At 42.9% G+C, this 18,023-nt stretch overlaps 1 protein-coding gene across 1 annotated transcript in view; it reads right to left on the reverse strand.

Moving 5' to 3' along the window:
- Positions 1-17,023, reverse strand: part of GRIN2A (glutamate ionotropic receptor NMDA type subunit 2A) — a 146,576-nt gene extending 129,553 nt beyond the window's left edge. Inside the window, exons 1-3 of the mRNA XM_066560689.1 lie at positions 16,497-17,023; positions 15,519-15,744; positions 13,642-14,064 (exon numbers count right to left, since the gene is read on the reverse strand). Of these exons, the coding sequence (XP_066416786.1) occupies positions 13,642-14,046 (405 nt within the window). The 5' untranslated portion in view covers positions 14,047-14,064; positions 15,519-15,744; positions 16,497-17,023. The remainder of the gene's footprint in view (positions 1-13,641; positions 14,065-15,518; positions 15,745-16,496) is intronic.
- Between the last annotated feature and the right edge of the window lie 1,000 nt (positions 17,024-18,023).

An 18,023-nucleotide genomic window follows, 5' to 3' on the forward strand; every position in this document is an offset into this window, starting at 1 on the left:
AGGAAATTAATTTGGGACAAATCCCAGACACACTGACTTTCAGATAGTTTTGTCAAAAAAAAAAGAAAAAAAAAATCAGCTTTTCTTCAAAGTGATGATGACAACCACTGGACTGAAATGTCATGAATAAGGAATAGTAACTTGTGAGGAAGACCACAGAAATAAAGACAATTACTTATATTGACCTTAATATGAAGCAGATTCTCACAAACACTGGCAATTTCAACTACTTTAAGTTTGTTACTGCCCTCAAACACATGACATATGCATTAGATATAAAATATGCATCCCATAACTATCTACCTGTACTGGGCAGGGATTGGCTATTCTCAGCAAACTGAGAGATTACACATGTCAACATAGGAAATTTTTTAAATGAAAGGGAGGTTACCACTCTCCCAGGAGCCATTTCACTTGAAGCCTCTTCATCATTTGATTAAAGCCTGCACAAATCTAAAATCTTACAAATAGTCTGCATTTGCTGCAGCTGTAAGTCTTCAGCCTTGTCTATAGACAATTGACATCAAGGCTGAATTTTATGGGTTTTTTTCTTGTTGGAGTCACATGAGAGATCACTTCAAGACCCAGAACACCATTGATCCCCTTGAGCCTACAAATGCCAGGTCCGTGCACTTGTGTAACACATCGCTCTGTGCAGTCACCAGGCGAGCCAAAAGCAGAGTGGCAGCAAAACTCTCAGTTACAAATATTGAAGGTCTATAGTGACAGAATAATAGAGGGAAATATTCAGTTGTGTTCTCCATGTCAAGATAGCCAGAGGTTTTGAGCAGTTGCATAAGCATATTTCATTTCTGTAATCTTTGTTGCTCCCAAGCTGGAAGCTTTTACTCAGGCAAGGCTCTTTGAAGTTACTTTGGGAACTGGCTCTCTGCAGATGGAAAAAACAAATGATTAAACCAGCTCAATGGGGAGCCAAGCTTACTGTACATACTTGATTTAAAAAGAAACTAAGGGAAGGAGAAATTTTTTTTATACAAACTAGAATGCTTGTTAAGAAGGAAAATATTCCACCATCTGAGCTGAATTTAAAAAGCTACCAGAATTTTTAACTGGGTGGAATATGCAAATGAAACCTCAGAATGACCCAGTAAGGCAGGAACCTAGCTATCAAAATGAAGGTTAAATAAGTTAGTCAATAACGCTCAGGTTTAACTGAAATTAAACCAACCAGCTTGTCAACAGGGCATTTCACTGGCAATCCAGTAAATCATGAGACAGAACACCCCAAGTGCAGCCCCTAACAACCCAAATCATTCCTTTTGCTAGAGATTGCTCTTCTTAGCAGAAAATGCTTTAAGTCTATTGCATGCTTGGCCTTTCTATCTCATATTAGAAGATATTACAAGACTGTGTCTGCATGTTTATGGCTGTTACATAAAGAACATATTAAGCCCTTCATTAGAAAGGAAAAACCCCCTTCATTATCTCTTTACATGGCATCATTGAAATTTTCAGGAAAAGCAATTAAATAAGCATTAAAGGACTAATTATTTAAAGCATTTGCTTACTTTGCACTTGCTCTTCATCCTTTACTTCCCAATGAAATCAATCACACCAAAGTCAGGATCCCACAAGCAAGATTTTTGCTTTCCATGTGGACTTGTATATGACCTGCACACTATCTTTTCCTCATGGCAGTTTGTTCCTCAGCTTTTAGAAATGCCTTTGCTGACCCAGAGAGCTTTCTTCTGCATAACTTATTTAAAACTAAGGTTTTGCATACCTATAACCTACTTTGTACAGTTAAAAAAACGCAGCAGAGTGTTGGAAATGTGCAGAGTTCATTCTTATTTTAGCTTAAGTTTGCCACTGTTTTCAGGCAGTGTCCACTGAGGGCTGCACTGCAGCTTAACAAATCAATAGGACCTACACTGGAATAAGGATGGTGGACTGTTACACTCTATTATTGCCTGAAGTCTCTCCCTATTTAAAGATCTTTGCCTCATACTGTAAAAAAGAGACATCAAAACCCAGCATCTCTTAGGCCAGGAGTTATCCCATACCAGGAAGGAGCCAGAAAGAATACCTTAAAACAATTTAAACAAGCACACTAAAGATTGGTAAGGCTTTCAATGACCAGTAAAGACACACACACTGCAAGTGACAGCTGAACCCACAAACTTCCAACACATTCATTTAAATTTTTATTCAGAGATCATGTGATGTGTTTTTATGAGAAACTGGGAATGTCATAAAAATATCTGTATATAAGGAGTGTATATAGTGAAAATATCTGTGTATAGTGAGAAGATACTGAGCAACAGTTCAGGATATTATAACATGATTTTTCTTTTATTATTTGCACCTGTCCTAAGTCATCTATTTAGTGTCATTTTTTCAGTGATCATTGGAAATATTTCAGCTACTGTTATACTATAAAATAGTGATGGATAGTAAAGAGCAACAGGAATGTGAGAGATTGCAGGCCTGAAACCTGAGAAAGGTTAGAAAAGGTGTGACATTATTTTTGCAGCTGTTAAGACTGGTAAAAATGACAGGATAAATATATCTGGAAATGGTTATGAAGATCATTTTTGTCTTTATCTAACCCAAATGTGGAGGGGATAATGTAATTTGTATTTTCCCCTCCACAAGTAAGCTCACCCCACAAAGAGCCAAGGCCGTCCTTGCCTGGCTCTCCCCTGAGCTCTGTTCTCTGCAGACGCTGCTCATTTTCAGCCTCATGATCCAACCAGATGTTAGACAACATCAGGATTTGTGTCATTCAGGATCCAGAATTTGTTCAGTGCACGTAATAACACTTTAGGTACTAAGTGCCAGTGAAGCTGAGCCTCAGAATGGTATTTCTACAGTAACAACAGTACATTCACATACAGGGCAGACTGCAAAATTAGCAATCACCTAAGACAGTGTGAAGAAATTTGCTTCCATATTTTTTCCTGTCAATCTGTCCTTGCCACAAGTATTCTAAAAGCCCTAATGGGAGATGCAAAATTCAGAATTGAATTAAATTATAAAAGGGAATTATTAATATATTTTGAGACTCCAGTTCCTAAATAATGCAAGGTATTAGGCACTCCCTCAAAGCACCTGAACAGAGTGAATATAGATGCATAGAAAAACATACTCATATTACTACAAATCAGAGAATTAGTGAACACTCTTTCCATTTTTATAGAAATGAATGCTTACACAGAACAGCATCACTAGCCAGCCAAGTGCACAGCAAAACAAGGGGAGGATTTTATTTCCGGAAAAGCCTATAACAGACTCCCTGTCTCAGAGGTTATACTAAAGGAAAAAAACAGGAGCAGTAGGGAAATTTTAAATTGCCTTAGAATGGATACAAGTAGACACTCCAATACATCAGTTTCCAGATGGTTCACTCCAACCAAGACTCCCCACATTGCAACAGGAAAAGCAAGAACCTCCCTGTACAAGTATCTAAAGTAGTCAACAAATGCAGAAGGAATGACTTAGGACTGAAAAGGATTGCCCAAAATCCCAAGGTCAGGAACCCTGAAAAGATAGAGATGGAAACTGTTCAGTATTTTGAATAATTCTGGTTTTCTCATACTGCTTTTTTCACAAAAGATCCCTTCCATCACTAATTTTTATTTTTGTTTTATCACCACCTCAGTTTCCCACCAACACTGCCCTCACTCACCTGGCTCAGTTTATACTCCTTTCCTCTGTTTCCTGCTTATTAAATAAGATAATTTAATAAGAAGAGGTCTGGCTTAAATTCATAGTTTTTACTTCATTCTTGGGACCCCAGAGAATTTTTATTTGCTCCAATTAAGATGATTTTAGCAACTAGCTTCTGTGCTCTGTGTACACTGAAAGAGTCCCAGTATTTCTTAAATTCAGGGATACAGAATTTTAAGCAGAGAGGTGTATTCCCCCTACCCACCTTTGCTTCTGCTAGAAGTAAATTAAGGCAATAAATGAAAATAAAAAGCCATCCTAACTAGCATGACAGTCAAGTATGAAGTGGAATAGCAAATGGATGGGGAGCAGCTGAAGGCTCCAGCAGAGGAGGGGGATTGGAAGCAGCTCCTGGGAAAAGGAGATTAGCAAACAATGGACTGGGTAAGGAAAATCCAGTCTAAGAGCAAGTGGAGAAAGCAAATATTTCTTTTTACAACTTCTGTACCAGTTTGCTGTTACATAGTTATGGGACAGAGCTTAAAGTTTCACATGCTAAGCAGCTGAGCCATGCGCATCTTCCTCTGGAACCCCGATTCCACAGAAGGAAATGTCAGCCTTTTTGCAGATAACAGTAGTTAAATGCAGATAAAGGAGAGAGGAGGGGATGGCAAACAGATCAAAACCAAATAAAAAACAGGGCTGGTTTGTTTCCTACAAAAATAATGTGACTGCTGAAAATAAACCAGACCATCCTAAATGGTACTTGACTAGAATACAGACACATAATTCATAATTCTGGCATTTGTTTTCTTATGATGAATTCACAAGCCTTATCTCATCCCAATTAGGTACTTCATAAGCTCTGATGCCTATATCAACACAATTTACTCAGAACTCTTAATTAGCCTCACACACAAAAAATAACATGCAATTTGTCTGGTAATTATATGTTTCTGTAACTCCTAAAAGCAACTTGTTACTTAGAAGAGATTACCTTAATTCTATTTTCTGTCATACATAATTGTGTTGCAAATTTTGTTGAGCTGAAAGGTGGCTATAAAATCCCTGCTCTTTCTTCTTTCATAGTAGTTGTACATACACAGTGTGTTTCCACTAGACACAAAATCAATGCAGTGAAAACAACGCAGTCCTATTGCTAATTTAGTCACATGGAAAGGCAAACTGCTCAGCACAAATAGACAAAAATTTCCATCAATAAAGTTACAGAAATTTTGAACCAAAAGTTAGGACATTAAAAAAAAAAAAATCACTGTCAAGAAAAGGAAAAAAAAAAAAGAAGATAAGCAGCTTTCCACTCAGCAATCCTTTGAATGAAACATGTTTATAGAAATATCTTGCTGCAATGTGCACAAAAGGCAGGTTATAAATAGCCACAAACACTGAGCAGAGGCCATGGAGCAAGACCAGCCTTGGTGCTCTCAGTCATGCTGCAGCAAGGAACCTGTGACAAGGAAATGGTTCAGCCTATCTTCATTAAAATAGAAGGAAATTACTTTCCCAAACCTATGATGGAGACAGGAAGCCCAAAACACTGACTGGGGAGTCATGTGGTAGTGAAGCACCTCTCCAAGAAAGGTTACTCAAAACCCAAATCAAGGGATGCACAAAGGTCTTGATCTGAAAAAACCCAAGCTACCCCAGAATGGCTGGATGCAATCCTACTGGGAAATCACATTTCTGTTAGCCAATGCAGCACACCAAAGCATCACCACCTGTAGGCTCCACTCCAAGCAATAGTAAATCATTGAAAAATATTAAAAGCATCAAGATTACCACCTGTTTTTCTCTCACCCTTCCTTCTCCACCTTCAGCAAGGGAATCCAGGAGAAAGCAGGGAGAAGAGCCTGCATGTATACCAAAAAACACAGACCTCGATTTCTCAGGGCTGGTCACACCCAAATAAGAAACAAAAGATGTCCAAAGAGATGCCTTTCTATCAAAAGAAATTGAGATTGATTTGGAGCTGTATGCAGAATATTACAATGTTTTAGTCAAATCTCATCCAGAACCCTTTAATGTGTTTCTCAGTGTGTTACAGCCAGAAGGAAATGTACCTCTGGCTAAGTAACCAAAGGGAGTTACTGCCATGCTCTAGAAGTTTATGACCAGTCTGACCCCAGATATGTAGCTAGACTTCCTAAATTTAGTTCAGTCTCTGTAGCTACTGAAGAGGAGAATAGAAAGGAAATAGATTATATAAGCCATCTACATATGTACATTCATGAATTATTTCTTTCATCTGCAAGTGGAGCTGAAAGAATCAGTACGCAAATAAAATCTTCGTCACAAATTTGGACTAGAAATGGTTCCTTTTTCAAGAGGTTTACATCATTCACAAAGGTTCATCAGGGAACCCCATTTATCCCTCAGCCCAGGAGCCCAGAAAGGACAGACCTTTCTCCAGAGGAATTTTGCTCTTCCCCAAATAAGAGACAACTTGTATACCTGGAACCTCCTCCTCCCTCCAGATACTGAGGCTTTTTGATCCCTTAAGCTTCATGTGTATGGAATGTACAGAAAAAACTGCTCTAGGGAAAGGAGACAACATTAACTGCATATCATAAACTTAGAGCAGCGTGGCACCAACCAACCCCATCAGCAACTTGGAATATCACATTTGCATAACAGCAAAACTCATTTTCCTAATGGTTGCTCAGCTTTTATACTACCTTTCTTCTGCACACTCCAATTTCTCTCCAAACATTCCCCCTTCTAACTAACCACTCTTATTTCCAGTTCTGGTTTCACAGAGCCTGCGAGTTTCACCTTTCCCTGACCCAGACTATCAACTCTCAGGACAGACAGGATTCATCCCACATTTCCCAAAGGGCACAAAACATTTTCCTTGAAAGAGTGGGGAGACAGAGCATAACCCCTGAGCAGCAGTGTCCCTGCAGGGCCATGAGAGCCCAGCTGGGTGTCCCCTTGAGAAGCCAGAGGGGCTGGGCTGATGCACTGAACACTCTGCAGAACTGGAGCTCTGCAGGCAGGGAATTGAACCACGTGCAGCTTTACAAACTGTGCCTCCAGCTCATGCACCTCAATTGCAAGCACAGGGGTTTTCTCCTAAGGACATTAAGTCTAAATCTAATATAAATAGCCAATGATGCTGCTGCAGCTTTATGTATTTATTTCAGTGAAGTACAGAAGAAAATATCTCAAGGATTTAAACAAACAATATGGTGACAGATGGTGTGGAGACAATCCAGGCTGGGCTCTCTCAGTAAAATCCACACAACTTCATAGCTCCAGGGAAGAGCAGAGGCAAAGGAGGAAGGAGGAGGGAAGAGGGGAAGGGAAAGAGTACACACAAACCAGATGACCACAGATTTGTAAAAAATAAAAGCTACAGTCTGCAAATTCTTTCTGTGCATCCATTCAAAGCCTTTGTACCATCACGATGTAGGCAGATCTATACCAGAGTCCTCCAAGCAAAATTAAAAAATTATAGAGAAATTCTTCAAATTAAATTGTTAGTTCAAATAAGTGACAAAACACACTAATGAACTGTCTATTCAACTAATCTAAGCATCCTCAAAAATAATTAGTACATGAAACACAAAAAAATGTGTTTGACATTATATCAAAGCCCTTCTGTTCTGTACACTGCATAATTTTAGACTTTCAGGTACATTCTCTGGATAATTCTAATTGCCAGAAACTTGCTATGTATTTTGTAATGGCCTATAATTATTTTATAGCTTAAAAGGAATAATTCTTAATTTTGTATTTGAGAATGTTCTTGGGAAAAAAAATCCCAAAGATGCCACCAGGAGTTTCTGGAAGCTGAATATCATGCTGAAGGTCTTGTGTCCCACTTTCACAGCCCAGGAGTCTGCTGTATTGTAATTACCCACAGGCAGGCAATAGTTTGGAGAGATTGCTTGGATGATCTACAACAGGGACTTGCCAGCAGTTTTAAGATGTTGTTGCTCAAAACAAAGATACTTAAAGATTTCTCTTTTCAAGGTAAAACTGTAAGAACAGTTGGAAGAGAAAGAAAACAGTACCTTTGAGATTAAAATGTACAGCTTACTGCAAAAGACTAAAGTGAAGCCAAACCATCCTCTCTCCTAAATGAGTGGAGTGTGGAAACCAACCTTGCACCCTCAGCTCAGCTGCAGCTATAAATTTAAGCAAACTAAAATATCAGGAACTTACACCTAAACTGCATGAAATATCAAGCAAACTCTAGAAGACTTCAGTTTCCTACAACCTGCTCATTAGTTATTAAAATTCCTAATCTTTTCAAAACTAGCTTCCTTCTAATTTGGAAAATTAAACTAAATATCCCTCCCCTGAGCTCCATAAGAGTGACAGTTCAAGTCTACTCTTGCAGTATTCCAGAAATTCATCCATGTTTTCCTTCACTGAATTAAGAGGGATAAGCTTTCATGGACAAGAGAATGAGGAATAATAAAATCACTTCTAGGAAAATTCATTGCTAGGAAAACCCTTAATAAAAGGAGTGGGAGAAAGAGAGCAAGAAAGCAAAGTTCACATCATTAATATAATGCTCTTCTGAGTTCCAAGACCCAGTTGAAGGCAGCAAACACTCCCAGCCACGCCAGCACAGGAATAGCAATGTCTAAACCAGCAGGCTCTACACCAACCATCTCACCCTGGCACAGCACTGCCTCCTGAGGGGGGAAACACAGGAGATTGTATCCACTCACTGCATTCTCCTCAGCAGGACAAACCTCAGGCACGTTTTTGAACGTTTAACACCACTGATTACAGAATGAGTAATTGCACAATGTGCAATAGGTACTACCACAGATTACGTTCTAGGTCTAAAAATCTTATGGATGTGCAAGACTTTCTCAAAAGTACATATAGATTGGCTTTATGGATATGGACAAGTAAACACAGATTTGCAAGGTCAGTGTTACATTTCTATTGCAGCTCAAAATAAAAATTAGACTATCTGAAGGTTATTCTTCCCATAGGGACCTTCATACAGCTAGAAAGGAAGAAAATCCAATTCAATTGCTTCTTTAAATGAGTCAGAAGCTGGAAATATTGTGTGCAACAGACTATGTAGTAGTGCAAGCTATGTCTAGACCTGAAACAGCAGTTATATGAATACTGCTATTTTTGCACTAAGGTATTTATTAACCTGTGGCTTAATCTTCCAAACAGTAACAAAGCCAACGTGAGTATCATGCTCAGACACATAGTGCCACACACATCAGCCATCAGTAAGGGGTGGGGAATGAAAAGTTGCTATTATAGAAAATCTTAAATTTACAATTTTCTATAATGAAATACAGAACTGTTTTTACAAGCCAACTAAACAGGTTGGACAGGAATCTACGTATGCATATGGCAGACACATGAATTAATGAGCACATTCCATGTAGTAGGACCTCCAGAAAAGATTCTACAATAAAAAACAAATACAACATCCCCCTGCCATCCATCAAACATTGTTGAAAGCATTAGGAGTTGAAGCACACTTACACATAGAACAAGAGTTAAGTGTAGCTTAACCTTTTTGGTCCTTTAGAGAGTCACGGTGCCATGGAGACATTTGGCAAAGAAGCTGGAGGATGTGTGGAGGAACTTTAACATCTAAGTCACATATGGACAAGGGAACATAAATGCTCCTGAGCCAGGAGTCTGGGAGGGCTCTGATCACAGCTGCTTAGAGCTCTGGTTTGCACAAGTGCAGCACAGTTTTGTGCCTCTCAAATGAGCTAAAACAAAGCAATTCCATCTATACCTATAATGAGGTGAAAATGACAAGTAACGCAAACATCTTCAAGTGTTTCACTAAAGTACCTAAAAAATCACCACGAAAGGAACGAAAGACTTCAAAGTAGAGTTTTGCTCAGTGCTCATTAGCAATTAGATGCCTCGTTGATGAAGTGTCCGGCAGAGCTCCAGGGCACGGGGGCCAGGGGACGGGCTGAACATGAGTCAGCAGTGCTCCCTTTCGGTGGCACAGCCCAACCTGGCTGCGGCAGCAGCAGCACAGCGACTGCTCCCCTCGCAGCACCCACCAGGCCAAAGCCAAGACTGCTATTATAGATTTGTCCTATCTGGGGTCTCCCCGTACATGACACCAATGTATCCAAGGAAGTCCAAAGTGCAAGGGCTGAAGCAACCTTTTCCCCAGGAAAGCGACAGGTAAGGAGTTCTTTAACTGCAGCCTGTAATGGCACTGAGAGCTGGACTCTGATTCACAGCAAAAGAACAAAAGCCTGTGGTATCAAGGGAAGCTCTAATGAGATAAAAGGAAAATATTTGCATGGTGAGAGAGGTTAATTACTGAAACAGATTGCCCAGAGAGGCTGTGGTATCTATTTCCAGGGAGATGTTCAAAACTTGACTGGATGATCTGATTTCCATATTAGCTCATCAGAGAGCAAGGGCTGGGTTAGACAACCTCCAGCAACCCTGTCTAAGCTCCAGGGCTCTCATAGGATCATTGTGCAATAATGTATAGCACTTACCTTTTGGAAAAGCAGTTAGTTATTTTGCATAACATTTCCAGATCTGTTTCAAGAAGTATCACTTTGTGATAGCCCTTCTGGAAAATTACCCTCACCCTTAACACTTCTTGACTGTTATAACTGTGAGTGCTTCCACAACAATAAAATGCCTCAAATTATGTCTTTCAGAAAGACTTCTGGAAAGATTTAGGTTTGCAATCAGCAAAAGCAGTATGGTTCAAAGACACTAAATATTCCTGGACATATTTACAATACATAGGGATAATATTCCCACATGTGAAGAAGTCTTTTAGCATTGATACAGAACTAACCATGATGTTCTGTTTCTAAAAAAAAAAGTATCACAAATACTATCATTATAATCATAGCATGTGGTGAAACAAAGGTAACTATGTTTGAAACAAAATGCTCAAGTCAGAAAACAGTTCCTAAGCAATGTTTCTGTTGAAATGTCTCAAATGTCAAGAGATACAAGATGAATAAACAGCCAGCCTGTTTTCAGCATCCTCCAAGGGATGCTGATGCACAGCAGGCTGGCACAGATGCCCCAGACATTTCTCATCTTGTTTCAGCAGACTATCCCACATCTGAATATGCTTGAAGTGCGTGGCAGAACTGGGGACCAAAGCCAAGGAGCAGTTCATTGGCAGGAGAGCTCCTGCCAAGAGCAGGGGATAAAATCAGCTGGAGCAGAGCATGTGGCACTGGCCAAAGGGGATCTCTGCAGCACAGCCAGGATCCAGTATGTGCCATAAACCCCCAGGTGTCCCATTGGTTTGTTGGTAGGGTTTGGACAGCTGATGTCAGGTGAAAAGAGATCAGCAAGGCTCAGAAACATTCAGGTTTCGTTGGCTTCACATGCCTGTCTATTTTCCATGTCTGAATCATGCAAAATCTCTCCTCAGATGGTGCAGGCAAACTCTGAGCAAACTGAAGCAGAGCTGGGCTGGCAAAGGAGGCAGTCTAGACAACACACCACTCACCCCAGATGTTCAGACAGGGATGCAGTGCTTCAAAAGCTGGATGTCCTGCATTAATCACTGCAAACTCCAAATGTGGCCATACCTCATTCTTAGAAACATAAAACAACTTTTTTTTTTTTCTTAAACAGATATGGATCTTCAGTCAAGATTCACATTGACATAATATTTATTAGCCACAGAGAATAAGGTAGCTTATCTCCTCTGAGTCATTCAGTGAAGTCTTCAGCAGTACAGAGCATTATAAATGAGTTCCCATTCCTGTGCCCTCAGTTTAGTTGAGTTCAGCATCACATAACAACCACCTGGCACAGAACTCATAGGATAAGGACATAAATGAAATGGCCTTATTAGAGTGCCAGAGCATTGCATCCACAAGCAGGAGTGGGACCAGACACCTTTTGCACAGCCAGGCATCTCAATGCATGAGACAAAGCAGGAGACTTAAAATAATCTTCACAAGTCAGCCAACACCTGTGTGCCAGCTAAAATCCTGACAGAGACTTGAAAGATTTCATATTTCCAATCCTTCTCCCTCAGATTTCATCTCCCCAATTTTATGACAGCACTGTGAATTTCAACTTCATCTCCAAGGAATTCATTCCTAAATGAATGGTTAATTGAGTAACACCTACAGGTCTCATTACTGAGATGTTCCAAACCCCATTGCAAGACATTGCACATTGCAAAGGTCAAGCTGAAAATTAAGGCAATATTAGTTGCGTGAACAAACAATTCCTTCAGCCAATTCAGGCTACTGAAGACTGCTCTGTTAGATTGTTTTAACACACAAAAGACAATTTTGATTTCCCAACTGGAAATCTTAGAAGCTAAATTTCAGCAGGAAAGTTTGCTAATAAAACTTTGATAACCCCTAAAATAAAAGACAATGATACAATAATGACAATATTAGCATACAGTGAAAATAGTAGTAATTTACTGAGACAAAAAAATAGACTGTTTCATTTTCTAGAGGCTCTTACATAAAAGTAAAAATAGATCTGTATCAGTAACATCCTGCATCTGCTACCAAAAGTGAAGATGATTCTGTAAGAATTTCTTCCAGTGTTTCATCACTTGGCCCTGGCTGAGATCAAGTGTTCTTACACTGGCAGACAGTTAAGTGAAATATGTGTCAAATAGAAGCATTAAATACATATAAGCCCAGCTTTAAAAGACAAGTAAATCTGCACTGTAATTTAAAAGCACATGAAATAATTGCCTCTGTAATTTGGTCACTGCAATTGCATTTAAGATAGCAGCATTGACTGTAATGATCTTTCTGTATAAATCAAGATATCAATGCATTGTTATAGGAACTCTGCTATAATTCAGCACTTATTGTCCTCCCAAGTTCTAAAGGAAGATTATTCAAAACACCAAGAGAAACAGACCTCTTATCACAATGGAAAAAAGTCTATTCCAGAGGTAAAAAGTTTCCAAAGTTCAAAGCTGATTCCTCAATTAACCCTGCTTCTTTCCCCCCCTTAACTTCACAAAATAATGTATCTGGACCACTTCCTTTTCAGATGTGTTCAGAGAGCCCTTTACTATTCAAAAGTCACACATAAGAAAAAATAATAATCAATGAATAAGGAACCCTAAAGCATTGAAATACCAGGAAATAAGTTAGAAATAACATTAAAGATGCTCAAGTGCTGGCAAACCAGTGACTTCCCTCATCCGCACTCTCTGAGTTCTCCTCTCTTACACCACACTGGGAGCTCCTCCGAGTTCCAGGCGAGGCAGAGTCCCCAGCAGAGCTGAGCCCTGCACTGAGTGCCTGTCTCAGGAGCAGCAGGGATCACCTCTCAAAAGCAATGCTGCAGTGCCAGCAAAGAGCTCTTAAAAATCCTTACTTTGTTAAGGAACTTGAGACATGAGTCACTTTTGCTCTTCCAGTCTCACAACAGATTACATAAAAATATGTTTTTCCAACAAGACCATTTATCGTTATCTCCAGATTTCACACAGCCCTTACTGGATTTCATGAACTACAGTAGCAAAGTAGAACTATCCAGTTAGCAAAAATCTCATTCAATGAATTCTTGGAATGCAGTGGTTCAAGTGTGCATGACTACTTAATTCAGATACTGTAGTGGATCACTAAAGTCTGGCTTATTATTGTCCTATTATTACTGTTGCACCCAGATACACTCAGGTCTATTGCTTGCTATTTCTCACAAGCACCACAGAACATCTGCTTATAGTTTTACATCTTATCCTCAAAATCATTTGATGAACCTACTATTAGAGGCTGGTTTTACATGTATTGATCATATTAGCTATTAAAGTTTTTTAACTGACCATCATTCCATGTGCTGGAGAGTAATATCTCATTAGGGCTGCTTTGATAGTGTTAGAAAGTTGAGTTTCAGGTATGAACCCCAAAATATTTCTGAATATTTGATGAGCCATCAACAAAGACACTATTATGCATACAAGTACAGACAGACAATTAAGAGCATCTTTTTTGAACTTGCTTGTAACAATTATTCATGATAGAGACCAATAAATGAATAGCAAGAGCTCTTAATAAATTTTCCTACCTTATCTGCCATTATCATGGAGGCCCCGCCATGAATTCCAAGAATTGGAATAGAAGTCTGAGATGAAATAAAATCCAAAATCTGAGCTACTGCCTCCTGATCAGTGTCATCTCCAAAAACCACTCCATGGATCTTGGTGCCTGACATCAAGTCACAAACATGTGTTATGATGCTCTTAGGGTCAGTCTGGTTCACAAGAAGAGTCACGACATTGATATCAACAGTCAGGTCTGCTGACATTTCCCTGGTCCAGAGAGCTCTGATATCTCTCTCTGTTATGTACTTGGTCCTTCCCAGAATCACTGCAATGTTCAGGATGGGATAATTTTTCTCTGCTCCACGAACAAGATCCAAAGGTGCCAGAAGAGCTTGGAGTACCAGGAGAGCACAGCCAATTTTCCTCATCTTTGCCAGCTTTATCCCCTGTAAAAGCGATCACAATGCATAAGAAGAAAGTAGAGAAAAATATATATACTGCATATCTTCAAAGAAGGCTTTAAACAGAAGGCTTCTGGGCATAATGCAAACTTTAGCAGCTTTTTATAATGCATCCTTCACCTTAGTTCCAAGTCAAGCCTCTTATATCCTATCAAAAACTTGGCTTGATGACAGTATTACAGCTGGCCTTCCACGAGCAAGGCAAAAACTGTAGCAGAAGTTCAGAGAAAAGACCCATTAACATTCTTCCTGGATAGCCAACAAAATTAAAATGACTGACATCATTTAAAAAAAGACATTATCATCCTTCTCTTCAACCTTGCTGTGCTAAAATAGGTAAAAGAAATCTTTTTCCATCCAGAATATTTCCCTTCATCCTGGACATCTATTTAAACTTTAGTCACGGTCTATCAGAGAGATGTATTTTAGCCCAAAATGAGAGAAGTGAGCCAGAGGTCTGCTGGAAACCCCAGTCCACACACCCCATACATCTCACAGCATCCCAAACCCATGCTGTTTTATTTCTGAGGATCCCTCCTAGGCAGCCGCTGCTTAAGGAATCCTACTGCATTTCTGGAACAGATTCAAAAGCACAATATTCTATCTTAATTCTTCTCTGTCCTCTCATGCAGCATTCAGATTTTGAGCATCTCAGAACTGCTGATCTCGGACACAAAGTTGTCCCTAGTGTTGAAGGGGAGGGTGTTCCATAAATGAGCATCACTGCATCGGTTACCTCATGTCTTCACTGAGACTCTGTAGGGGGCTGAATATAGACGGAGTAGGATGGGGAGAGAGATTGAGCCACAGAAAGGATCTGAACTATCTGAAGGAGGGAAAAGGAGAGCAGGTCTGACTCTGCAAGATCTCCCCGTTTCTGAGCCCCGGGGGATTTCCACCCCCATAACTGGCTCTCTGCTAGCTGCAGGAAGGGAGTCCCTGTGCCACATCAAGCCAAGCTTGTTGCAGAGCGTCACGCAGAGCACACACGCGGGGCTGTCCAATCAGGGGTGGCATTTTTCACATCTCCCCTCTCATCCCGCCAGCCCTATCCCCATCCTCGGCCACAGCCGCCCGCTGCTGACACACACACAGCCAGACAGGGGCTTGCAGCATCGCCACCTCCTTTCGGGGCACTCCACAGAGCATTTAACTGCACATCAGCGCTGCCTGGTTCACTGCGGGCCGGGCTCCCGCCGGCCGCCGCCACACGGAGCGCGGTGGAACAGCGCACCGAACGGCCCCGGCTTCCCCCCGAACCCGAGGAAGGCTCGGGGCCCCCCGAAGCCCCCTGTTCCGAGCCCCCGCTCTCCAATCCCCCGCTCCGAGTCCCCCTCGGGCACGGCTCGCTGGTGCCGGGAGCGCGCACCGGGAGCGCGCGCCCCGGCGGGCCGGCCGCGGCGCGAGGGCGCCCCCGTGCGGGCGCAGGCCGCACGTACCCAGCGCCTCAGGAGACGGAGCGGCGGCGGCTGCCGGAGGTGCCGGTGCTGCTGTCGGTGTCGCTGCAGGACATGTCGCGACCGCGGGCATGTCGCGCCCCTCGCTGCCCGGGCTCAGGGCTGGCCTCCGCGCCGCTGGCCGCACGCGTGATCCCCGCCGCAGCCTGCGAGCGACATCGCATCCCGGGAGGGCAGCTACGTGGACAGAGAGACAGGCAAGGGGGGGCTGGACACGGGGGGGGACGGGACAGCGGGGGGACAAGAGGAGACGAGGAGAAGCCGTTAGTCAGGTCGCAGATTTGACAGGAGAAAAAGAAATATACTTCGATCTCATGTGGTATGAGAGCGGAAAATAAAGTGACTACGCTCAAAAGTTCCCCCCCTTACTTAGATTTCAGCTCTTTGCTAAAAGCAGCTCTGTGAGCCCTCAGCCGTCCGGGATACGTCCCTCATCTTATCCAGGTCAGGAAAATCCTGAGCTCCCAACTGCCCGTGTGCTTCCAAGTGAGATGGACGGGCTTGAGCGCTAAGGGAAGAGACATCCAACCTGGAAAGCGCAGCTAGAAGCAAACTAATTAATATGAGCAAGGGCAGGAGTTTTCTGGCAGGTTCAAAACAAGCATAACCTGGAGCACAGCTAAAGCGGTGTGGGATAAAGCTCTGCTGGAGCAGAACCGCTTCATTCCCAATTTACCATAAACAATCCCAGGGAGACACTAGAGCAGAGCCCGCCACGGAAAGCTCGAATGCTCTGGTTTTTTTCATTCATAATTCCCAGTAAATATGCATGAAGGCACTTCTTCAAGCACCCCAGCTCTATGTAGGACGCTGCCGCGGCGGGCAAAGCAGCCGGCGCTCCCTGCCCGGCCCTCGGTGCTGCCGGGGGACTCGGAGCCGGCACCGAGAGCCCAGAGCCCTGCGCGGCGCCCCTGCCCCGGAGATGGGCGCGATCCGGGCTCCCCACCCGGCGGTACTTACTGCATTCTCCCTCCACATAGTTCCAGTTTAAAGATCCTCAAAGTCATTTCAGTAGATTCCTTTGCAAACAGTGAAGTGGAAAATAGGTCCCTTAACGCCTGGATTTCATCCTGCAACTTGTTCCCACCGCAGTAAATAGCAGCCCGGCAGCTCTTTATCGCTTGAAATCCCGCATGATCAAGTTTTAGCAGAGCCATTGCAACTGAGATTCGCTCTTTACTTTTGGCAGGAAGCATTTAAGCATCTTCATCTTTTTTTCTTTCTTCTGTTTTTTTTTTTTTTTTTAATCTTTTCCCTTTTTTAAAATCGCGATATTGCCGCAGCAGTTCCCCAGGACGGCGGGCACGGAGCTGCTCTCGGCTCCCTGGAAGCGGCGGGGACTGCCCGGGCTCCGGGAGGTGCGGCGGGCTCCACCCGGGGCCGCCTGCGCGGCGCTGCGGGCGCGCTCCGCTCCGCCGCCCCCGGCACCGCCGCCCTTGCAGGGGCGCAGCTCACGGCCGCCCTGCCAGAGCCAGAGCAGCCGCTCTGGATACTTTGAAGGCTTCTCCCCCACCTCAACCCCCCGCCCCGCTCTGCTTGCACAAGCACCAGCGAATGAGTCAGACGAAGGCAATCGGGGGAGGGGGTGTCAGATCTGGGGGAACGGCGAGAACACCGGGTTTGGGGCATAGGAGCGGCAAACTCCAGCGCTCTCCGCGCAGCAACATCCCCGGCCAAAGGTTGGTAGCCCGGGAAACCCCAGTGTTCTCCTTTCCCTTGATGCAGGGGCTGTCAAGCAGAAATCCCTACCGTGGGGCTCAGGGGAATGAATGTGGAGCAGCAGCTTACACACTAAAAGCAGCCCTAAAAGCTCCAGACAGCAGCCAAATATTACAGAAAAGCTCTGTAGAAGTTGGCTCCATCTGTGCATCCCTGCTGCTCCATCCTCCTTTCCACATCCCCCATTTCAGAGCCTGAAGCCTGTTTCCCCATCTCCCATTCCCCTCTCACAGCCCTGGCGTCAGACCCACTTGGCCTTAGAGCAATTCCTGCCTCCCTGCCCACACCACAGCGCACCTCAACCTCCCTCCACCACACACTGCTGTGCCTTCTCCCTCACTCCACTGCTCTCCTGCTTTTCCCTTTCCACCATCCTGCTCCAGCTGCCACAACTTATTTGGTTTAGCACAAATGAATGTGCCAGCTAAGTACCACAGAGGGATGGCCTCCTCCATGCTCCATCCTTCACAGCCATGTCCATTCCCACACTGAATACTTCAGAGTGAGGCAAAGTCACACGTTTTGACAGACCCCCCACTCCTATGCCAGAGGAAACTTTTGGGTTCAAATAGAATAATGCAAAACGTTCATCCTCTGAAGTTTGCTTTTCACTACATTAAGACACAGAACACCAAGAAATCTCTCCCAAAGACATTTAACAACACATCAGCTTTACTGCTCTTGACAGTCTCGTCATTGAATTCCCTGATAGGTCTATGCCTGGGTTTTTTCCTCCTTTGAAAGATCTCACCTCCTAACTTATTTAGG

Source organism: Molothrus aeneus, chromosome 16 (genome assembly GCF_037042795.1).
Source record: "Molothrus aeneus isolate 106 chromosome 16, BPBGC_Maene_1.0, whole genome shotgun sequence".
NCBI classification, from domain to species: Eukaryota; Metazoa; Chordata; class Aves; order Passeriformes; family Icteridae; genus Molothrus; species Molothrus aeneus.